The following is a 12,521-nucleotide window of genomic DNA, read 5'->3' as shown; positions in this document are numbered from 1 at the left end:
GGCTCTTGGTGGCATCTCAGAGGCTTTGAGCTCCACTTTTGGCCTCTTGGTGGCATCTCAGAGGCTTTGAGCTCCACTTTTGGCCTCTTGGTGGCATCTCAGAGGCTTTGAGCTCCACTTTTGGGCTCTTGGTGGCATCTCAGCGGCTTTGAGCTCCACTTTTGGCCTCTTGGTGGCATCTCAACGGCTTTGAGCTCCACTTTTGGGCTCTTGGTGGCATCTCAAAGGCTTTGAGCTCCACTTTTGGGCTCTTGGTGGCATCTCAGAGGCTTTGAGCTCCACTTTTGGTCTCCTGGTGGCATCTCAGAGGCTTTGAGCTCCACTTTTGGGCTCTTGGTGACATCTCAAAGGCTTTGAGCTCCACTTTTGGGCTCTTGGTGGCATCTCAACGGCTTTGAGCTCCACTTTTGGGCTCTTGGTGGCATCTCAACGGCTTTGAGCTCCACTTTTGGGCTCTTGGTGGCATCTCAAAGGCTTTGAGCTCCACTTTTGGGCTCTTGGTGACATCTCAACGGCTTTGAGCTCCACTTTTGGGCTCTTGGTGACATCTCAAAGGCTTTGAGCTCCACTTTTGGCCTCTTGGTGGCATCTCAAAGGCTTTGAGCTCCACTTTTGGGCTCTTGGTGGCATCTCAACGGCTTTGAGCTCCACTTTTGGCCTCTTGGTGGCATCTCAACGGCTTTGAGCTCCACTTTTGGGCTCTTGGTGGCATCTCAGCGGCTTTGAGCTCCACTTTTGGGCTCTTGGAGACCTTTAGGTCCACTTTTTCTCCTCCTCAGGAGCACAAAGTCCTCTTGACCGGAACTCCTCTTCAAAACACCGTGGAGGAACTCTTCAGTCTTCTCCACTTCTTGGAACCTTCTCAGTTCCCCTCCGAAGCCGAATTCCTCAAGGACTTTGGAGACCTCAAAACTGAAGAACAGGTGGGACCATCCAGAACCTTCTTGGACCTTCTGAGGTCCTTCATTCCTCCTTTATCTCCACCGTTGTCCTCTTTTGGTGTCCACCACCAGGTCCAGAAGCTCCAGGCCATCTTGAAGCCCATGATGCTTCGTCGCTTGAAGGAGGACGTCGAGAAGAATTTAGCTCCAAAACAAGAGACCATCATCGAGGTGGAGTTGACCAACATCCAGAAGAAGTACTACAGAGCCATCTTGGAGAAGAACTTCTCCTTCTTGGCCAAAGGTGTTGGACACACCAACATGCCCAACCTTCTCAACACCATGATGGAACTCCGCAAGTGTTGTAACCATCCCTACCTCATCAACGGTGAGGACCTCCGTGGTGGACCACCACCTCCAGGAGGGCTTTGGGGACCATCAGGAGGAGGTTCTGGAGGAGAAATGGGGGTTGGAGACCTCATAAGTGACGTTCGTTGAGGAGAAATGGGGTTTGGAGACCTCAAAAGTGAGGTTCTTTGAGGAGAAATGGGGTTTGGAGACCCTCAGGATGAGGTTCTTGAGGAGAAATGGAGGTTGGAGACCTCAGAAGTGACGTTCGTTGAGGAGAAATGGGGTTTGGAGACCCTCAGGATGAGGTTCTTTGAGGAGAAATGGGGTTTGGAGCCCCTCAGGATGAGGTTCTTGAGGAGAAATGGGGTTTGGAGACCCTCAGGATGAGGTTCTTGAGGAGAAATGGAGGTTGGAGACCTCATAAGTGACGTTCTTTGAGGAGAAATGGGGTTTGGAGCCCCTCAGGATGAGGTTCTTGAGGAGAAATGGAGGTTGGAGACCCTCAGGATGAGGTTCTTGAGGAGAAATGGAGGTTGGAGACCTCATAAGTGACGTTCTTTGAGGAGAAATGGGGTTTGGAGACCCTCAGGATGAGGTTCTGGAGGAGAAATGGTGGTTGGAGACCTCATAAGTGACGTTCTCTGAGGAGAAATGGGGTTTGGAGCCCCTCAGGATGAGGTTCTTGAGGAGAAATGGTGGTTGGAGACCTCATAAGTGACGTTCTTTGAGGAGAAATGGGGTTTGGAGACCCTCAGGATGAGGTTCTGGAGGAGAAATGGAGGTTGGAGACCTCAGAAGTGACGTTCTTTGAGGAGAAATGGGGTTTGGAGACCCTCAGGATGAGGTTCTTGAGGAGAAATGGTGGTTTGGAGACCCTCAGGATGAGGTTCTGGAGGAGAAATGGGGTTTGGAGACCTCATAAGTGACGTTCTCTGAGGAGAAATGGGGTTTGGAGACCTCAAAAGTGACGTTCTTTGAGGAGAAATGGGGTTTGGAGACCCTCAGGATGAGGTTCTTTGAGGAGAAATGGGGTTTGGAGACCCTCAGGATGAGGTTCTGGAGGAGAAATGGGGGTTGGAGACCTCATAAGTGACGTTCTTTGAGGAGAAATGGGGTTTGGAGACCCTCAGGATGAGGTTCTTGAGGAGAAATGGAGGTTGGAGACCTCATAAGTGACGTTCTTTGAGGAGAAATGGAGGTTGGAGACCCTCAGGATGAGGTTCTTGAGGAGAAATGGGGGTTGGAGACCTCATAAGTGACGTTCTCTGAGGAGAAATGGGGTTTGGAGCCCCTCAGGATGAGGTTCTTTGAGGAGAAATGGGGGTTGGAGACCCTCAGGATGAGGTTCTTGAGGAGAAATGGAGGTTGGAGACCTCATAAGTGACGTTCTCTGAGGAGAAATGGGGTTTGGAGACCCTCAGGATGAGGTTCTGGAGGAGAAATGGTGGTTGGAGACCCTCAGGATGAGGTTCTTGAGGAGAAATGGAGGTTGGAGACCTCATAAGTGACGTTCGCTGAGGAGAAATGGGGTTTGGAGACCCTCAGGATGAGGTTCTTGAGGAGAAATGGTGGTTGGAGACCTCATAAGTGACGTTCTTTGAGGAGAAATGGGGTTTGGAGACCCTCAGGATGAGGTTCTTGAGGAGAAATGGAGGTTGGAGACCTCATAAGTGACGTTCTCTGAGGAGAAATGGGGTTTGGAGACCCTCAGGATGAGGTTCTGGAGGAGAAATGGAGGTTGGAGACCTCATAAGTGACGTTCTTTGAGGAGAAATGGGGTTTGGAGACCCTCAGGATGAGGTTCTTTGAGGAGAAATGGAGGTTGGAGACCTCATAAGTGACGTTCTCTGAGGAGAAATGGGGTTTGGAGACCCTCAGGATGGGGTTCTGGAGGAGAAATGGGGTTTGGAGCCTCTCAGGATGAGGTTCTTTGAGGAGAAATGGGGTTTGGAGATCCTCAGGATGAGGTTCTGGAGGAGAAATGGTGGTTGGAGACCTCATAAGTGACGTTCTTTGAGGAGAAATGGGGTTTGGAGACCCTCAGGATGAGGTTCTTTGAGGAGAAATGGAGGTTGGAGACCTCATAAGTGACGTTCTCTGAGGAGAAATGGGGTTTGGAGACCCTCAGGATGGGGTTCTGGAGGAGAAATGGGGTTTGGAGCCTCTCAGGATGAGGTTCTTTGAGGAGAAATGGGGTTTGGAGATCCTCAGGATGAGGTTCTGGAGGAGAAATGGTGGTTGGAGACCTCATAAGTGACGTTCTTTGAGGAGAAATGGGGTTTGGAGACCCTCAGGATGAGGTTCTGGAGGAGAAATGGGGTTTGGAGACCTCAGAAGTGACGTTCTCTGAGGAGAAATGGGGTTTGGAGCCCCTCAGGATGAGGTTCTTGAGGAGAAATGGGGGTTGGAGACCTCAGAAGTGACGTTCTCTGAGGAGAAATGGGGTTTGGAGACCCTCAGGATGAGGTTCTTTGAGGAGAAATGGGGTTTGGAGACCCTCAGGATGAGGTTCTTTGAGGAGAAATGGGGTTTGGAGACCCTCAGGATGAGGTTATTTGAGGAGAAATGGGGTTTGGAGACCCTCAGGATGGGGTTCTGGAGGAGAAATGGGGTTTGGAGCCTCTCAGGATGAGGTTCTTTGAGGAGAAATGGGGTTTGGAGATCCTCAGGATGAGGTTCTGGAGGAGAAATGGTGGTTGGAGACCTCATAAGTGACGTTCTTTGAGGAGAAATGGGGTTTGGAGCCCCTCAGGATGAGGTTCTGGAGGAGAAATGGGGGTTGGAGACCTCATAAGTGACGTTCTTTGAGGAGAAATGGGGTTTGGAGACCCTCAGGATGAGGTTCTGGAGGAGAAATGGGGTTTGGAGACCCTCAGGATGAGGTTCTTGAGGAGAAATGGGGTTTGGAGACCTCATAAGTGACGTTCTTTGAGGAGAAATGGGGGTTGGAGCCCCTCAGGATGAGGTTCTTGAGGAGAAATGGGGTTTGGAGACCTCAGAAGTGACGTTCTTTGAGGAGAAATGGGGTTTGGAGCCCCTCAGGATGAGGTTCTTGAGGAGAAATGGGGTTTGGAGACCCTCAGGATGAGGTTCTGGAGGAGAAATGGAGGTTGGAGACCTCAGAAGTGACGTTCGTTGAGGAGAAATGGGGTTTGGAGCCCCTCAGGATGAGGTTCTGGAGGAGAAATGGGGTTTGGAGACCTCATAAGTGACGTTCTCTGAGGAGAAATGGGGTTTGGAGACCCTCAGGATGAGGTTCTTGAGGAGAAATGGAGGTTGGAGACCTCATAAGTGACGTTCTCTGAGGAGAAATGGGGTTTGGAGACCCTCAGGATGAGGTTCTTGAGGAGAAATGGAGGTTGGAGACCTCATAAGTGACGTTCTTTGAGGAGAAATGGGGTTTGGAGACCTTCAGGATGAGGTTCTTGAGGAGAAATGGGGTTTGGAGACCCTCAGGATGAGGTTCTTGAGGAGAAATGGAGGTTGGAGACCTCATAAGTGACGTTCTTTGAGTTGAAATGGCCTTTGGAGGTCCTGAGAAGATCCCTGATGGTCCTCTCCTTCTCCTCCAGGTGCTGAGGAGAAGATCTTGGCCGAATTCCGCGAGTCGTGGCCTCCTCAGGTGCCGGTGGACTTCCACCTTCAGGCCATGGTCCGCTCGGCCGGCAAACTCGTCCTCATCGATAAACTCCTCCCGAAACTCAAAGCCGGCGGTCACAAAGTCCTCATCTTCTCCCAAATGGTTCGGTGCTTGGACATCCTGGAGGATTATCTCATCCAGAAGAGGTGAGTGGAGAAGATAAAGGTGGACTTTTATGGTCCAGGTGGACAGGAAGGTCCACTTTGTGGTGGCTTTTTCTTGGTAGGTACGTCTACGAACGCATCGATGGCCGCGTGAGGGGGAACTTACGCCAAGCGGCCATCGACCGCTTCAGCAGAAGCGATTCCGACCGCTTCGTCTTTCTCCTCTGCACGAGGGCCGGGGGCCTCGGCATCAACCTGACGGCCGCCGACACCTGCATCATCTTCGACTCCGACTGGAACCCCCAGAACGATCTCCAGGTAGGGGCAAAGCCCACCACCGGGAGGTCCACCTTCTCCACAGCTCTTCAGGGCCTCCAGAAAACCACGATTTGAGGTTCTTTGGAGCTTCTGAGGTTCAGAGCTTCCATAAAACCTCAAATTGAGGTTCTCCGGAGCTTCTGAAGTTCAGGTTCTCCATAGTTCCTCAGGTCCACCTTCTCCAGAGGTCCTCAGGGCCTCCAGAAAACCACGATTTGAGGTTCTTTGGAGCTTCTGAGGTTCAGAGCCTCCATAAAACCTCAATTTGAGGTTCTCCGGAGCTTCTGAAGGTCAGGTTCTCCATAGTTCCTCAGGTCCACCTTCTCCACAGCTCTTCAGGGCCTCCATAAAACCTCAATTTGAGGTTCTTTGGAGCTTCTGAGGTTCAGAGCCTCCATAAAACATCAAATTGAGGGTCTTCAGAGCTTCTGAAGCTCAGGTTCTCCATAGTTCCTCAGGTCCACCTTCTCCAGAGCTCTTCATGGCCTCCAGAATACCTCAATTTGAGGTTCTTTGGAGCTTCTGAGGTTCAGAGCCTCCATAAAACCTCAAATTGAGGTTCTCCAGAGCTTCTGAAGTTCAGGTTCTCCATAGTTCCTCAGGTCCACCTTCTCCAGAGCTCTTCAGGGCCTCCAGAACACCTCAAGTTGAGGTTCTTTGGAGCTTCTGAGGTTCAGAGCCTCCATAAAACGTCAATTTGAGCTTCTCCAGAGCTTCTGAAGTTCAGGTTCTCCATAGTTCTTCAGGTCCACCTTCTCCAGAGCTTCTCGGGGCCTTCAGAACACCTCAACTTGAGGTTCTTTGGAGCTTCTGAGGTTCAGAGCCTCCATAATACCTCAGGTTGAGGTTCTTCAGAGCTTCTCAGGTCCTCCACAGCTCTTAAGGTCCTCCAGAGCTCCTCAGTTCCTCCTTCTCGTCCCCCTCTGTGGTGGTGGTGGTGACCTTTGACGGGTTGTCTTCTCCTGGACAGGCGCAGGCTCGCTGCCACCGCATCGGTCAAAGCAAAGCGGTGAAGGTCTATCGTCTCATCACTCGCAACTCCTACGAGCGGGAGATGTTCAACAAAGCCAGCCTGAAGCTGGGCTTGGACAAAGCCGTCCTCCAGTCCATGAGCGGCCGAGAGGGCAACATTGCCGGGGTAAGAGACCTCCAGCGGCCACCAGGACCTCCTCCAACCTCTGGAGACCTCAAAAGTGACGTTCTCTGAGGAGAAATGGGGTTTGGAGACCCTCAGGCTGAGGTTCTTGAGGAGAAATGGGGTTTGGAGCCCCTCAGGATGAGGTTCTTGAGGAGAAATGGGGTTTGGAGCCCCTCAGGATGAGGTTCTTGAGGAGAAATGGGGTTTGGAGACCCTCAGGATGAGGTTCTTGAGGAGAAATGGGGGTTGGAGACCCTCAGGATGAGGTTCTTTGAGGAGAAATGGGGTTTGGAGACCCTCAGGATGAGGTTCTTTGAGGAGAAATGGGGGTTGGAGACCCTCAGGATGAGGTTCTTGAGGAGAAATGGGGTTTGGAGATGTCATAAGTGACGTTCTCTGAGGAGAAATGGGGTTTGGAGACCCTCAGGATGAGGTTCTTGAGGAGAAATGGGGGTTGGAGACCCTCAGGGTGAGGTTCTTTGAGGAGAAATGGGGTTTGGAGACCCTCAGGATGAGGTTCTTGAGGAGAAATGGGGGTTGGAGACCTTCAGGATGAGGTTCTTGAGGAGAAATGGAGGTTGGAGACCTCATAAGTGTCGTTCTTTGAGGAGAAATGGGGTTTGGAGAACCTCAGGATGAGGTTCTTGAGGAGAAATGGAGGTTGGAGATGTCATAAGTGACGTTCTCTGAGGAGAAATGGGGTTTGGAGACCCTCAGGATGAGGTTCTGGAGGAGAAATGGGGTTTGGAGACCCTCAGGATGAGGTTCTGGAGGAGAAATGGAGGTTGGAGACCTCATAAGTGACGTTCTCTGAGGAGAAATGGGGGTTGGAGACCCTCAGGATGAGGTTCTTGAGGAGAAATGGGGTTTGGAGACCTCATAAGTGACGTTCTCTGAGGAGAAATGGGGTTTGGAGACCCTCAGGATGAGGTTCTTGAGGAGAAATGGGGTTTGGAGACCCTCAGGATGAGGTTCTTGAGGAGAAATGGAGGTTGGAGCCCACCAGGCTGAGGTTGTCTCCCCTCTGATGTCCTCCTTCAGATCCAGCAGTTCTCCAAGAAGGAGATCGAGGACCTCCTGCGCAAGGGCGCCTACGCCGCCATCATGGAGGAGGACGACGAGGGCTCCAAGTTCTGCGAAGAGGACATCGACCAAATCCTCCTGCGCCGAACCACCACCATCACCATCGAGAGCGAGGGCAAAGGCTCCACCTTCGCCAAGGTGACACCAACGCCTCCCCTGTCTTCTCCTCCACCTTCTCCACCGTCTCCTCCTCCACCACTTTCTTCTCCACCTTCTCCATTATTGTCTCCTCCATTATTGTCTTCTCCACCACCTTCTCCATTGTCTTCTTCTCTTCCACCTTCTCTTCCACCTTCTCCTCCACCTTCTCCATTATTGTCTCCTCCATCATCTCCTCCACCTTCTCCACCATTTTCTCCACCATCTTCTCCTCCACCGTCTCCTCCTCCACCTTCTCCATTATTGTCTTCTCCATTGTCTTCTCCTCCACCTCCTCCGTTGTCTTCTCCTCCGTCTCCTCCTCTGTCTCCTCCACCGTCTCCATTATTGTCTCCTCCATTATTGTCTTCTCCACTGCCTTCTCTTCCACCTTCTCCATTGTCTCCTCCTCCATTGTCTCCTTCATTGTCTCCTCCTCCACCATCTCCTCCACCTTCTCCATTATTGTCTTCTCCACCACCTTCTCCATTGTCTTCTTCTCCTCCATTGTCTTCTTCTCCTCCATCTCCTCCATCATCTCCTCCACCTTCTCCATTATTGTCTCCTCCATTATTGTCTTCTCCACCGTCTTCTCCTCCTCCATCTTCTCCTCCTCCATTGTCTTCTCCATTGTCTTCTCCATTGTCTTCTCCATTGTCTTCTCCATTGTCTTCTCCATTGTCTTCTCCATTGTCTTCTCCATTGTCTTCTCCATTGTCTTCTCCATTGTCTTCTCCATTGTCTTCTCCTCCTCCGTCTTCTCCTCCACCTTCTCCTCCGTCTTCTCCATTATTGTCTCCTCCATCTTCTCCTCCATTGTCTTCTCCTCCACCTTCTCCACCGTTTTCTCCATCTTCTCCTCCACCGTCTTCTCCTCCACCGTCTTCTCCTCCACCGTCTTCTCCTCCACCTTCTCCATTATTGTCTTCTCCACCATCTTCTCCTCTGTCTTCTTCTCCATTGTCTTCTCCACCACCTTCTCCATTGTCTTCTTCTCCTCCACCTTCTCCTCCATTGTCTTCTCCTCTACCATCTCCTCTACCTTCTCCGTTGTCTTCTCCTCCATCTTCTCCATTGTCTTCTTCTCCTTTGTCTTCTCCTCCATTGTCTTCTCCTCCATTTTCTCCACTGTCTTCTCCTCCACCTTCTCCTCCACCTTCTCCTCCACCTTCTCCTCCACCTTCTCCTCCACCTTCTCCTCCACCTTCTCCTCCACCTTCTCCTCCACCTTCTCCTCCACCTTCTCCTCCACCTTCTCCTCCACCTTCTCCTCCACCTTCTCCTCCACCTTCTCCTCCACCTTCTCCTCCACCTTCTCCTCCACCTTCTCCTCCACCTTCTCCTCCACCTTCTCCTCCACCTTCTCCATTATTGTCTCCTCCATCATCTCCTCCACCTTCTCCACCGTTTTCTCCATTGTCTCCTCCTCCTCCATTGTCTCCTCCTCCATTGTCTCCTCCTCCATTGTCTCCTCCTCCATTGTCTCCTCCTCCTCCATTGTCTCCTCCTCCTCCATTGTCTCCTCCTCCTCCATTGTCTCCTCCTCCATTGTCTTCTCCTCCTCCATTGTCTTCTCCTCCTCCATTGTCTTCTCCTCCTCCATTGTCTCCTCCTCCTCCACCGTCTCCTCCTCCTCCACCGTCTCCTCCTCCTCCACCGTCTCCTCCTCCTCCATTGTCTCCTCCTCCTCCATTGTCTCCTCCTCCTCCATTGTCTCCTCCTCCTCCATTGTCTTCTCCTCCTTCATTGTCTCCTCCTCCTCCATTGTCTTCTCCTCCTCCATTGTCTCCTCCTCCATTGTCTTCGTCTCCTCCATTGTCTTCTCCTCCAGGCGAGTTTCGTGGCCTCCGAGAACCGCACGGACATCGCTTTGGACGACCCCAACTTCTGGCAGAAATGGGCCAAGAAGGCTGACCTCGACCTGGACCTTCTCAACAGCAAGGTTGGGCTGGGCCACCAGCGACCTTCTGAGGTCCTCAGGGACCTCCCATGACCCTTTGAGGTCTTTATGGACCTCCTGTGGCCATTGGAGATGTTTATGGACCTCCAACAGTCCCTCAACCTCTTGGTGGACCTCCTATGGTGGATCCCCACTGGTTCCTGGAGGTCCTCATGGAACTTTCATGACCTTTTGAGGTGGTTATGGACCTCCTGTGGCCATTGGAGATGTTTCTGGACCTCCAGAGCCACCATAGAGGTCCCATAGTCCCTCAACTTCTTGGTGGACCTCCTATGGTGGCTCTCCAGTGGTTCCTGGAGGTCCTCATGGATCTTTCATGACCTTTTGAGGTCTTTATGGACCTCCTGTGGCCATTGGAGATGTTTCTGGACCTCCAGAGCCACCATAGAGGTCCCATATCTCCTCAACCTCTTGGTGGACCTCCTATGGTGCATCTCCAGTGGTTCCTCGAGGTCCTCATGGACTTTTCATGACCCTTTGAGGTGGTTATGGACCTCCTGTGGCCACTGGAGATGTTTCTGGACCTCCAGAGTCACCATATCTCCTCAACCTCTTGGTGGACCTCCTATGGTGGAGCTCCTTTGGTTCCTGGAGGTCCTCATGGCCCTTTCATGACCTTTTCAGGTCTTTATGGACCTCCTGTGGCTATTGGAGATGTTTCTGGACCTCCAGAGCCACCATAGAGGTCCCATAGCTCCTCAACCTCTTGGTGGACCTCCTATGGTGGCTCTCCGCTGGTTCCTGGAGGTCCTCATGGATCTTTCATGACCTTTTGAGGTGGTTATGGACCTCCTGTGGCCATTGGAGATGTTTATGGACCTCCAGAGCCACCATAGAGCTCCCATAACTCCTCAACCTCTTGGTGGACCTCCTATGGTGGATCTCCACTGGTTCCTGGAGGTCCTCATGGATCTTTCATGACCTTTTGAGGTCTTTATGGATCTCCTGTGGCCATTGGAGATGTTTATGGACCTCCAATAGTCCCTCAACCTCTTGGTGGACCTCCTATGGTGGAGCTCCGCTGGTTCCTGGAGGTCCTCATGGCCCTTTCATGACCTTTTCAGGTCTTTATGGATCTCCTGTGGCTATTGGAGATGTTTCTGGACCTCCAGAGCCACCATAGAGGTCCCATAGCTCCTCAACCTCTTGGTGGACCTCCTATGGTGGCTCTCCACTGGTTCCTGGAGGTCCTCATGGATCTTTCATGACCTTTTGAGGTGGTTATGGACCTCCTGTGGCCATTGGAGATGTTTATGGACCTCCAGAGCCACCATAGAGCTCCCATAACTCCTCAACCTCTTGGTGGACCTCCTATGGTGGATCTCCACTGGTTCCTGGAGGTCCTCATGGATCTTTCATGACCTTTTGAGGTCTTTATGGATCTCCTGTGGCCATTGGAGATGTTTATGGACCTCCAGAGTCACCATATCTCCTCAACCTCTTGGTGGACCTCCTATGGTGGAGCTCCTTTGGTTCCTGGAGGTCCTCATGGCCCTTTCATGACCTTTTCAGGTCTTTATGGACCTCCTGTGGCTATTGGAGATGTTTATGGACCTCCAGAGCCACCATAGAGCTCCCATAACTCCTCAACCTCTTGGTGGACCTCCTATGGTGGATCTCCACTGGTTCCTGGAGGTCCTCATGGATCTTTCATGACCTTTTGAGGTCTTTATGGATCTCCTGTGGCCATTGGAGATGTTTATGGACCTCCAATAGTCCCTCAACCTCTTGGTGGACCTCCTATGGTGGAGCTCCCCTGGTTCCTCGAGGTCCTCATGGATTTTTCATGACCTTTTGAGGTCTTTATGGACCTCCTGTGGCCATTGGAGATGTTTCTGGACCTCCAGAGCCACCATAGAGGTCCCATAGCTCCTCAACCTCTTGGTGGACCTCCTATGGTGGCTCTCCGCTGGTTCCTGGAGGTCCTCATGGATCTTTCATGACCTTTTGAGGTGGTTACGGACCTTCTGTGGCCATTGGAGATGTTTCTGGACCTCCAGAGCCACCATAGAGGTCCCATAGCTCCTCAACCTCTTGGTGGACCTCCTATGGTGGAGCTCCAGTGGTTCCTGGAGGTCCTTATGGAACTTTCATGACCTTTTGAGGTGGTTATGGACCTCCTGTGGCCATTGGAGATGTTTCTGGACCTCCAGAGTCACCATAGAGCTCCCATATCTCCTCAACCTCTTGGTGGACCTCCTATGGTGGCTCTCCGCTGGTTCCTCGAGGTCCTTATGGGCCTTTCATGACCCTTTGAGGTCTTTATGGACCTCCTGTGGCCATTGGAGATGTTTCTGGACCTCCAGAGTCACCATATCTTCTCAACCTCTTGGTGGACCTCCTATGGTGGATCTCCGCTGGTTCCTGGAGGTCCTCATAGACCTTTCATGACCTTTTGAGGTGGTTATGGACCTCCTGTGGCCACTGGAGATGTTTGTGGAGCTCCAGAGCCCCCCGGGTGGTGATGGGACCTCTTTGTTGACGTTCTCCTTGGGTTCTTCTCCAGAACACTTTGGTGATCGACACTCCGCGCGTCCGGAAACAAACGCGACATTTCAGCACTTTACGAGACGACGATTTGGTGGAATTTTCCGATCTGGAAAGCGAAGACGAAGAGAAACCGTTGCGAGGGAGAAGACATCACCACCACCATCATCACCACCACCATCATCCACCACCACCACCGCCGCCACCACCGCCGCCACCGCCGTCGTCTTCTCCTCATCATCACCATCATCACCATCAGGGGTTCCACCACACCTACGGCCGAACCGACTGCTTCCGAGTGGAGAAACATCTCCTCGTCTACGGGTGAGGTCACCACCCAGAGGTCCTTTTGTGGTGGAAACCATGAGGAGAAGGTGGAGATCTTCTCTGGTGGTCACCGTGAGGACCTTCTGATGGTGGA

The 12,521-nt window shown here is 52.0% G+C and overlaps 1 protein-coding gene across 1 annotated transcript in view; it reads left to right on the top strand.

The window, feature by feature from the left end:
- CHD8 (chromodomain helicase DNA binding protein 8) overlaps positions 1–12,521 on the top strand; it is a 73,774-nt gene that overhangs the window by 33,153 nt on the left and 28,100 nt on the right. Inside the window, exons 16-23 of the mRNA XM_054053102.1 lie at positions 780–923; positions 1,014–1,269; positions 4,805–5,018; positions 5,099–5,294; positions 6,265–6,432; positions 7,474–7,653; positions 9,485–9,595; positions 12,120–12,424. Of these exons, the coding sequence (XP_053909077.1) occupies positions 780–923; positions 1,014–1,269; positions 4,805–5,018; positions 5,099–5,294; positions 6,265–6,432; positions 7,474–7,653; positions 9,485–9,595; positions 12,120–12,424 (1,574 nt within the window). The remainder of the gene's footprint in view (positions 1–779; positions 924–1,013; positions 1,270–4,804; positions 5,019–5,098; positions 5,295–6,264; positions 6,433–7,473; positions 7,654–9,484; positions 9,596–12,119; positions 12,425–12,521) is intronic.

The sequence above is a fragment of the Cuculus canorus genome, chromosome 39, assembly GCF_017976375.1.
Source record: "Cuculus canorus isolate bCucCan1 chromosome 39, bCucCan1.pri, whole genome shotgun sequence".
Classification (NCBI taxonomy): domain Eukaryota; kingdom Metazoa; phylum Chordata; class Aves; order Cuculiformes; family Cuculidae; genus Cuculus; species Cuculus canorus.
This window is presented reverse-complemented; position numbering and strand designations above follow the sequence as displayed.